Source organism: Sycon ciliatum, chromosome 2 (assembly GCF_964019385.1).
Source record: "Sycon ciliatum chromosome 2, ocSycCili1.1, whole genome shotgun sequence".
NCBI classification, from domain to species: Eukaryota; Metazoa; Porifera; class Calcarea; order Leucosolenida; family Sycettidae; genus Sycon; species Sycon ciliatum.
The window spans coordinates 28,478,189-28,489,594 of NC_088644.1; the positions used below are offsets into that span (position 1 = coordinate 28,478,189).

An 11,406-nucleotide genomic window follows, 5' to 3' on the forward strand; every position below is an offset into this window, starting at 1 on the left:
CTTGTGATGTTGTGTGGTGGCTTTGTGTGAAACTTTCTTCATGGACGTTTGCTTTGCCCGTTTCTCTGCATCTGGATTGCCTTGTAAGTTACTTGTACTTCGAAGTACTTGTACTTGCAGTGTAATAATTGTTCTGTACACTCCGGCTGTAGTTGGTCTTGCAGATGCTTCAGCATGTGAAAAACAATTATTATTATTATTCAATCTTGAAAGCAGGCAGTGCAGTGTGTACATACATTCAAATGCCTCATAGGACCAGTCAAGGATCACAAGTATTATTAGTGGAGGGCGAGAGAAGAGTGATAATACCTAACATGTACATTATACTAACATGTACATGGTATTAGATAAACCTTGTTTTGTTGAAAACATGTTGTTGGTTGACAGAATTTTACAAGGCAGAGGACCACTGTGTTCGCCACCAGTTGTAACCCCGCCCCCAGTAACCAAATCAGTCAGTTTCACTGGTTACATCACCATGCTGTGGGTACTGTGGGTACTAGAGAGAAACGGAGACGGAATGTGGACTGGGCGGATTCATGAACCATTACTAGAGCAGGGCAATGCATGAACAGAAGGGGCAAGTCCGTCGATATTCATGTTTAAAAAATTCCAAGCCTTATTTTATTGGTGAAATACATTTTCAAAAAGGAGGGGATATAGGGATATAGTCAATTTGTCGTCATTTAGAGTATGCATGCTAGGTGTTGGCGGATAATGCCGGCATTATATCGAGCATTATATACAAATGTACCACCCGGAGCATTACGAGCATTATAAAGCATTACGAGGCCAAAAATGGCATTATACGACGTTCTACATGACTGCATAGTAGATCTACACACATCGTCAATTCGTCATGTACAGATTCGTATCGGCTATAGCGTTGGTCTTTGATTGGCAACATTTATTACGCGATGTATTACTACAACTAATTACTTACAAGCGATAGACCACCGACCGTACACATCATGCATGGTACCAAACAGATCGTGGCACGCAGTGCCAGGCGCAGTAGTGCTAGCTATCTGTGGTCCAGCACAGTGTGGAAACTCTCGCAGAAACTTCCGGTCCCGGAAGTCTATCTTCGGCTAGCAACTATTTGAAGATCCAGATAACAACGCCGAACCAACGAAACAAAATTTATGTGAGCCAGCATGGAACGGTGGAGGTGCGCACACGCACACATAATTCCAGACCTTACCCGGTAGACCCAGGTACTCGAAGTCCGTACACTTTTACAGTGTGTGTTTGTCGAGCTGAAACTCACACTAGCAATGATCACTTGCCAGAATCCTGCTCGTGGATGGAAGGTATCTTGTCCAAGTTTGTTCTGAGGCCAGGCTCGATTGAACCAGGCCATCTTTCGATCCGATCTGTTTCTCTGGAGTTCGCTGATTTTTCATATCAAATTTTTGTGTCGCGGAGGGTACTCTAAGTCCGTACTGATCAGAGGTGACTCGAAATACACACATATTTCTGCTAATTGCTAACTTGCAATCCCTCGGTTACGACGAAAGCACCGAAGGGATATGTTTGGCATGTGCCTCCACCAGTATTTCTTGCAAAAGCGTAGTTTGTTGCCGAACTGCAAGCTGTTTTAGTCGGCTCAGAGAAGAAGCAGCTGCGCTGTGAAAACCGCGGGAAAACAGTGGTGGAGATGCCAGGAGTGTCAACCTTTCTGCAAGAATTGGTGGTTCTCTGTAAATTCTTCTCCTCTGGCCATTGTCAGCTCTAAGCTGGCTCTTGATGATTGAGTGAAGGTCTGTTTGACGCTGTGTCCGTTCGAAATCGGTCTTGGCAAAGTTGATTTTTGCATGAAATGTAACCCAATTTGTATTTCGTATGGGCACTCGAAAACCCACTCGCGTGGTATGGGACTTCTGCTTATCGTAGATCCCTGAAAATTGCTACGCGAGGAGAACATACCACACTGTCCCCTCGATAAAATATTTGAGTCGAATACAATAACAGAACATGAAATTATGGGCGTACGAACTTAGGATACCATGTACGGACTTCGAGCACCTGGGTCTACGCGGTTACAGTCCACAATGACTGTATTGTTACAAAAAAACATTCTTCATCGAAGCAAGAGTCCATCTCTTTGTCGAAGAGTAACGCTGGACTTTCACCGGACATTGACCATTGTGTAAGACCAGCTAACTAGCAGCCAACGCTGATGGCTGACTCGCCGCGATGCCGTTCTTGGGATTGGGAGGAAGCTGGGCTTTCTCCAGATGAGCTTTTGGCGGAGTCCTCTGATGATAGTGACGTCGTCGAGTTGGAAACTGCAGATCCTGCCGCGATAGCGAGGAAGCGGTCTTTTCAGAAAACACTTCAAAACAGCTATTACCAAGTCTGAAAATGTTTCCAAAAGGACGCGAGTAGCTCATGGACAGAGCACTGAAGTGGCCATCAGTGCCGAAACACGGGTGCGGGAGTTCCCAGATGAGCCGCTCAAAAGAGACTATGGCAAGTTAGTGTGCCTGGCATGCCATACAACATTGTCAGGGAAGAAGAGTATAATCATGTCCCATATTGCTACCGCAAGACACAAACAAGGAAAGTCCCGTTTGGAGAGGGAAACTCAGAGGCAGAAGCTGGTCAAGGAGTCCTTCTTGGCGTATCCTCTTTGTGCCGCCTCAATATAACTGTATGTGTTTGTACCTAGCGTACATGTTTACCTGATATTGTATTATGTGTTTATCGTAGCATGGGTGCAATATTATAGCGTTTTTCTTAGCCCAATACCGCAAGGTTAAGGTGTTTATATTCCATCCGGCGGAGCATTATCAGCATTATTTGGAGCATTATATGGCCTTTTGTGGAGCATTACTGAGAGCATTATATCCCATATTACCGAGCATTATCCACCAACACCTAATGCATGCCATATGCTGTAAATCGGTAGCGAGCCATTTATCTTCCGGAAGGTGAGGGATCCGGATAAAGGAGGACCGGATAAGCGAGGTCTGACTGTACAACCATCCACGGTTGGCAGAGCCCCGAATGAGGGTCAGAAACAGGGCTAACATCCATACGGTTATTAAAATGGTCGCAAGACCGGGGCTCTGCCAACCGTGGTTGGTTGTACAAGTAGTACGGTCACTGTTTCCGAACACAGACTCAGTGGTCATCCGCCTTATAACACGCTGTCAACCTACAAAAACAAACATGTACAGTCATGTACATGTATGACTGAGTCTGTACATGTACTGGTAATGACTAATGGTATTAGTTGACATCTATCTCCCTGTCTTTGGATAAAATACGGAAGTGTGTGGTCTCCTGCACAAGTAAGATCTACACCACATGCAGTACGGTATACCGGTAGTTGTATCGGTCTCCAATCTACAATACCGGTAATGTATGTTGTCCACGGTGCCGATGACATGTCGACACGGCCGGGTAGCTAGCATTGGACGTAGCCATGGTAACGACGTTGTTGTACCTCTTGTGCCGAAACTAACTACAGACATGTATTACTTTTACCGGTAGTTTTACCTGCGAAAGTGCAACAGGGCTAGGGGCGTTCACACAAGGATCGCCACAGCCACAGGCACAGATACATGTGAAGACACGCATTAACTTCCCCTTTAAAAAGTACTTTGCAGTAGCTTCCGACAGCTGTAGATCTACCCTATAGTATAGCCCCAGCTCCGCCTCAGGCACATCTACTGTCGTAGACCTACTGTCGTACTGATCTAGTCTGTCACTCAGAGAATGATGACTGATGTAGATCTACAAACTGCCCTCCAGTCATGACAGACCCGGTCAGCCCCAGTTTGAACGGCGCTTGCCGATATGCGATGGCTATCGCCCAAAATTCGAAATCATGGAAATGCACAAAGTCAAGGGACATTTTTACTGCTACAGTCAGACTACACAAAACTCAAAAGTAACAGTTGTTGAAAACTGTCAACCGATATCGATAACGATCACCAGTCATCAGAGCGAGCGCGGTTGAGGAGGGAACCAGGCGTAGCTGCTCTAGCTCTGCTCATTCACTCTGTCGAAAAGGAGAAAAAAACGTGTAGTTCCGCGGTTGCAGTTTTTCAGTCGACACGACCTCGGCCGCGGATGAAGGGCACTCTCGCCGTCTCGGCGAATACACCACAGATAATTCGTCAATGTAAGGATTATTCGGGGCAGCTCCTGCAGCTAAGGTTTGGAGTCGCTTGACCAAAAGAGGTTTTACAATTCCATGTTACTACGGTGCATGTGAAATACGCCTTACGTCTCAATGGAGATCTCCAACCGGTGATCCGGACCCACTCGCTGCTGCCGTTCAGCATCGTCGTCGGAGATTGTGAGGAGGTGTTCTGTCGCCGGGCACACAGCAAATTGTAAGGTAGGGCAACTAAAATCTGTGTGGTTGTCACTTTGAAAGGGAGCGAAGTAGCGCCGGGATCGATCAGCACGAATTGGGAGCAGCCAGTAAAACATGCATGATTGAATCAATGATGGCAGGCAGACGGGGGGAAGGGGGGGGGGGCAAAAAGTAAGTTGCAAGCTTTTGAAATCAATTATTTCAGGGATCATAGCTTGCAGTCGGAATTAAGCATTGTGTACTCTACCAGCTAACCACCAGTGGCAGTGGACTGTCCCACCTCTCGCATGGGGAAGCACCATCCACAAGCCCTCCGATAATGGCATTCTATGTGCACTGCACCCCAAGAACAAGTTCGTTATACAATCATGTACCATGGTGATCGCCGGTGGTGATCGCCGTCTGCATGCATCCAGTCATGTGACACATTGAAATGGCTGCTGCCTTCAACCACAGTGTGTAGTGGCTCTCCAGAGATACCATAGCTGGCCTACCAACCAGTCCTGGCACAAAGTGTTCTTTCCGCTTCCCAAAAATGGCGCCAGTCAAGACAAGTTTTCGCTTGGCAATGACGAGGCGAAGGAGCTAGGGTGTTCACACACATTCTTGGATGGGTTTTAGCTTGGGTGCAGAGGAAAGAAGTTTCCATTTAGAGCGAGTATAGCTGTTCGAAATAGTGGTTGCGACTTCGGCGATGATTTGTTTGGAATGTGTTTGCTCCCCACACTGGAGCTCGTGCTATTCCACCGACCTGACCTGACACTTGACTGACTCACGACTGCCATCCAGAGCACACGAGAAGTCCATCGAACCTTCGACTCGGCAAACCTGCAAGAAAGCACCACTCCCTGCTCAATACAAAGTGTTTCGGGGAATTCACCCCTCATCTGATCTGTTGAGCTTGAGTAGGCTGAGGAAGATTGTACCTGAAGAGCACCAGTTGTGCTCTCCGGGCACAAACATCACCACCGGGGATACAAACTTACAGAGACGCTCCGTTTCCAGCGCGACAAACACCTCGTGAACACCAGATAGCAGCGTGAGTCAGTGTCGCTCCTGGACGGTGATCGCAGGTTTGCCGAGTCGAAGGTTCAATGAACTTCTCGTGTCCTCTGGATGGCAGTCGTGAGTCAGTCAAGTGTCAAGTCAAGTCGGCGGAATAGCACGAGCTTCAGTGTGGGGTGCAAACCCATTCCAAAAACATCACCGAAGTCGCAAACACTATTTCGTACTGTTGTGCCCAGCGCGGGCTTGCGACTAGCTGGTTTGGAGGTGACAGCGGTGTGAATGACCGAGGGTCCTCGGCGTCTGTTCTGTCAGCGTTCCTGTCACATGAGTTGAACCTTTGAGTTAAACCTTGGTGTGAAAGTTGTAGCCTGCATGCACGGTGACCAGGCGACTGGTGTACGCATGAGCATGTGACCGCTTACTCACCCGTGTTCAATTGGGAATAAGGTCCGAACGCTGCATCGCAGTCTTTTCGGACTAAAACCAGTCGACTCAGCGTCCAAAAGACTACAACATATGGACCAATCGCGGTCATCCATGCTTTTATAAGAATGAAATGGGGCTTTTAGTGACTTTTTGCATACAAATCCCCATCCAGTAGGGCGCAGTCACCCAGTTTTGGTGCAAGTGCGCGAGTTCGATTGGGAATAAAGGAGGAAGGAAGTGTCTCAGCTTCCTCGAACCAAGACCATTCGACTCAGCACCCTGAAGACTACAACTGGTGAAATTTTGATTTTAGGGTATACTTCCCCAAAAATTAAATACAAAAGACTACACAAAAAGTTTTAGGAAATTAGGGCCACATGCCTCGTACTGCTCTTTTCTCTCCGAAACTCAACACTTGCAAGCCAGATACGAAAGGAAGAAAAAAATCATCAGTCACGCCACCGGGACTCGAAGCAGGGACCTTGCTATTCGCGAGCAATGCTCTAAACAACTGAGGTACAGTATGACTCTTATTCACAGTGATGGCAAATCTATCCTTCTTCGATCAATCAATATCTGGCTTGCATCATACTGGCAAGTCACACCAATCAAGAGGGCCCTCGGCCATTCGCTTGCCATCATGGGGAGTGCATCGAAACTATATCCACTGCGAGCAAACACAAACTGCAATTTTTTTACTTTGAAATTCTCCGTGAAGTCCAAATTTGAAATTACATAAAAAGTTTTTTTTAAATACTTTATTACCCACTTTATCATGACCTTTACTTTTTATACCCTATTCTTCTTTTAGTCGGTATCATGTAATTAGGCAAATTTTCCTGTTTGTTCTTCTACTCTGAATTAAATAAACAAACAACAAAAACAACAACTGTGACTATTGGCAAGGGTCACGTGGAAGAATATTATTAAAAGGCAGTGACACCAAATGTTTTAACCCTCCTTGTTGGCATGGTGCAAATTTGCTTTACGTAGTACTGCTCACAGCTACATGCAGGGTATAAGGAGTTGGGGTGCTGAGTTGAGTGGGGATTGGCTCTAGGCGGTTGCGATGCACCGTTCACCATACCTTGATATTCCCAGTCTAGCTGGCACGTACATCACAATGATGATGTCTCTGTGTGCAACCAGGCGGGGAACTGCACAGAGTGAAAACGAACCAAAGTTGGGGATCATTTGATTGGGAAACAGTGTGCTATAGCCTCCTCTAGCCAAGGCCATTCAGCTCAGTATCAAGAAGATGTATTCCGAGCATTTTTAGCTATGCTATTCATACTAGCTGTCTTCCTGTTCCATAAGACCAGACCCGTGATTCATTCATGGCGGGTTTGATCGGGAATGCATGTACAAGTACTGAGCTGAGAGGCAATGCATTGCAGCCTCCTTGCACTATGGCCATTCAACTCAGCACCCCGAAGCCCATGATTTAGCCACCCACTCATTCTCTCTCTCTCTCTCTCTCTCTCTCTCTCTCTCTCTCTCTCTCTCTCTCTCTCTCTCTCTCTCTCGTTCCGAGGCTCTCTTTCTCTCTCTCTCTCTCTCTCTCTCTCTTTTCTCTCTCTCTCTTCTCTCTCTCTCTCTCTCTCTCTCTCTCTCTCTCTCTCTCTCTTCTCTCTTCCTCTCTCTCTCTCTCTCTCTCTCTCTCTCTCTCTCTCTCTCTCTCTCTCTCTCTCTCTCTCTCTCTCTCTCTCTCTCTCTCTCTCTTTCTCTCTCTCTCTCTCTCTTTTTCTCCATCTGCGCATAAAATCTAGATTGACAACCTGCTTGTTAAATCATGCACCTGCTTTCAGGCGTAAAAACCTGTTGTAGAGGTCTCAGTCCTCATTTGTTAGACTTACCTGTCTTTATAAATGTAACTTACTCTCTCTCTCTCTCTTTTTCCCTCTCTGGTAGGGAAGTACAACTGCAAGTGGTTTCCATGGCTTTAGACATTCCAGTGAATTCTGCCCAAGTCCAATCAAGATCACCCGGGACAGCCATGCTTCTGTTGCTTGTCATCCTTTGTGCCCGTGGTGTCACTGCGAACGAAAGTAAGGCCACCATTTTATTGACTTGTACCGCATCACATGTACACTTCTGCTCTTTAGTCTTGGTTACTGTTGAAGGGAATAATCCTAAATTAAATTAAAAAAATCACGGTCGACTCGGCTGCAGGCCGAGTTCAAGTTGCCACATCCGTAGGGACGCCACCGCCCCCTGTGGATCAAATTCCTAAGTACGGTCAATATTGGGTTTTGGTTGGGATTTGGTTGGATGTTGGAAATGAATTAGGGGAGAGTACAAGTGTCATGGGTTCATTTGAAACCTTACTTTTAGTATGGCCTTCTTTTTTGAGAAGAACATGGATTCACTCAAGTACTTTGGGTGTTTACGCGGTTGCCAATTATACGATAACATCTTGAAATTTAAATTTGGATGGAGAGCCAAGGATTAAAATTAAAAAAGAGAGGACCATAAGTTTACAAGTTCAATCCGTTTTGTCCAACACTAACGATTATAAGCAGGATACTGGTAAGTCAAACTGTCCTGATTATAGTCGTTAGTGTTGGACAAAACGGATAACTTGTAAACTTATGGTCCTCTCTTTTTTAACATCTTGAAAATGGCGCTGTTTCATCGACATTCAGTGCCCAGTAGAAGTGGTGCAGTGTGCGAAAATTAGTGGATTTAAATAAAATTTAATAAGTAACAAAGAAACAATGTGGAAAGAGAAAAAGGACCTGTAAGTTACTAGTTATGACTAACCGTGAGTCCACTAAGGTAACGAGATAATATACAGTCAGATAGTGCGACAACAAGGCACAACACTGACAAGGATGTTGAGACATTCGACGACCTGACACCTAGCTCCAACACATCTACGAAGCGCAAACCAACAAAGAAACAATGTGTTTGCAATGCCCAGTGAATTGCGTTTAAAAGACAGTCATGTTACTTTTGAAAGTTTGGAGGTGTAATTTGCCTATTAGAGATGAAGGACAACAGTGAGAATATGCCTTATGCATGTTGTACAGATACACGGAATCCCGTATAATCTCTGGCATAGAATCCCGTAGACCTGGTTGAGTGTTGAATGCACCGGACCCTATTGTGTCTACTGCTGTTTCCACTGAGAAATGGTCTCTGGACGCATTTCGCACGAAACCTGTTTCGAACAAAGATCTAGCTGGTCATATTCTGTCCAAAGTGATGAAGCTGGAAAAGCGATTGTTTGCCATTGACAGTGCAGCTAAATTGGTCAAATGCGCATGTTTAGCACACACTGAACACCCAACCGGGTATGTTCACACCTACAATCCTAGTACAGAACTTCGTCAGGCCCGGCGGAACCGGTCCGGTTGGTCAGGCCATGGCCGGACCAACTCAAGTTTTTGTCACCAATGTGTGTTTACTGTTGAGGAGGTCATGTGACATTGTGTAAACTGTATACCCTCCGTATGATACACACAATTATGAAAGGCTAGCTTATGGCCGGACCAAATAAAAACTGCTTCCACCGATCCTGTTCGTACATCTCTGCAACGTGCATAAGGACCATTTATGCTGCTGTGAATTTGAAGCAGGTGAGGAAAGACTAAACAAGCAGAGGCCTTGCGTAAGAAAATGATGAAATGTTGCAATTTTCAATGTTCAAACATCTGCAGATCGAAGTGTGTGTGGAAATCGAACATCAGTTTCTATCAGCAAGCGAAGAGCATTTCCTGCGTTCAACACCATATTTCTAATTTGTCTTGTCTCATGTTGCACAGAAACTGACTATGACCAGTTCATGAAGCTGATGAAGTCTCCGGAGGTGTCAGTGCCCATCTATGCTCTGGCCGGCTTTGTTGGTCTGTGCATAGTGGCCGGAGTGACAATTGCCATCATGATGCGGCGAGTGCGATTGCAGCAGGAAGAAGAGAACAGAAAGCCAGCAAAGCAGTATAGTCAGTTCAAGATTGGCCGAAACCAGGCCTCCGAATCCTCATATTCTGAGCTAGTGCCGGGCCAGTCGCCGCCTGCAGACCAAAGCTCGGTGATCTGCTCGCAGGAAGCGTTGAACAACTCCATTCCCGAAGAGGAAGCAGAGCAAGGACAGAGTCTGAAACGAGGTCAGGGCATCGTCTACAGCCAGGATTCTCGCGGCGCAACAGTCGAAGTCTCCAACGTCAGCCAGTTTGGTGAAATGCCCATAGCGTATGACAGCGGAGCTCCATCGGGCGGTCTGTTTGGTATGGGCAGTGCTCGCAACAGGGCACGAGCCATGAGCACAGAAGACAGGGTCTTCATGGGCAGTTCGGCTCCCTCTGCCTACGAGGAAATCAGTGAGACCTCACTGTCGCGATCAGTACCTTTTGATCCAAGACCTCAACTTCCTGTACCACAGCCAGATTCAGCGATCATGGCCCAGCCCAATACCTACGATGAAGTGGAGTTGGATCATTCCCTCAGAGCGGGCGGTGGCAGCGCTATTGTCCCTCCTGCGACAGGGTACCGGCCGCAAGAGGCACCACATTACCCGAGCAAGCGGAAAGTGGCCAGGGATAACAGTGCGGTCAATCTTGACGTGCTCATCGGAGCCCTGGACACCGATAATGCCTATGCTAGTGTGGCGTAATGGCGCCTGTAGACTGTAGATATACCCGGGATTGAAAATTCCGCACCGGCTCATGCACACTTGGCTGCTGAGTTGCAACGCCCACCTCCCCAGTGCAACACCAGTGAGGCCTGTTCGACATCCAGCCTGCGCTTTGTGATCACTAAAATGGCTTGAGCCTACCCGTATTACCGTTGTATGATCAAGGTTGAGGTGATACAGAATGTGTTTTTCTAAGCTCAGTCCTTCATACCTCTCTGCCTCTTCGTAGAATTGGAAGCGGGCACTGAGAAGATTATCGCAAATGAAACAGCTGATGGAGATTGCAGTGACGTTGATATGCTATCCATAGAATACTCCTAGCTTGTCCATAAATACATGCAAACTGTGCCATTCTATTTTAATGATATTGTTTTTTTGAACCTTTTTGCCTTACTTTGAGCCCTTTTTTGACATTCTGTAAAGATGTTGCCTTGATATGCTGCCGTGTTGCACTGTTTCTTTTGTTTTTATTTTTGATAGCAGGACCAGCAGAATATTTGTCTTTCCTGGTCATAAGTTACCACCCTAGGATTGCTGTACATACTAGGTACTTCGAAGTAGCTTTGTGTACGACATGATGGCGGCACACATGACTTCATTCTGTGGTAACCATTGCATCGATGGCTGAAACGTTGTTCTGGCCGGCATGGCCTAACCGACTTCAAGTACTGACCGGACCAGTTTCGCCTGGCCTGTCTTGTTAGGGCGAGCTTGGTCTTGGCCTAGCCAAGGACCGTGCAAGAACTTTATCCATCAAACAACCTTACATCATACTGGCCAACCCTCCCGGTTTTCCCGGGAAAATCCCGGGAAATCAACACTACTCCCGGGGTCCCGGGGATTTCAAGCAAACTCCCGGAAAAGTCACAGTTTCGTTTGATACAGGATTTTCCTGAAAACTCCATGGATTCGCCTCGAATGTCCCGGTTTTTTCCAAAATATGTACGGTGCGCACTCGCACATCGAACTGTGCACGGCACTTTCAAGACCTGACGACAACTGG

At 46.6% G+C, this 11,406-nt stretch overlaps 1 protein-coding gene across 2 annotated transcripts; it reads left to right on the forward strand.

Moving 5' to 3' along the window:
* The first annotated feature begins 3,931 nt into the window (after positions 1-3,931).
* Positions 3,932-11,068, forward strand: LOC135809550 (uncharacterized). Of its 2 annotated transcripts, none has more exons than XM_065322917.1 (3): positions 3,932-4,349; positions 7,679-7,815; positions 9,535-11,068. In XM_065322917.1, exons 2-3 carry the CDS (start codon positions 7,704-7,706, stop codon positions 10,380-10,382), a joined length of 960 nt encoding a protein of 319 aa, XP_065178989.1. In that variant the 5' UTR covers positions 3,932-4,349; positions 7,679-7,703; the 3' UTR covers positions 10,383-11,068. The 2 variants fall into 2 exon arrangements, with proteins under 2 accessions (XP_065178989.1, XP_065178988.1); XM_065322916.1 differs by having other exon boundaries at positions 3,933-4,354.
* The last annotated feature ends 338 nt before the right edge of the window (positions 11,069-11,406 follow it).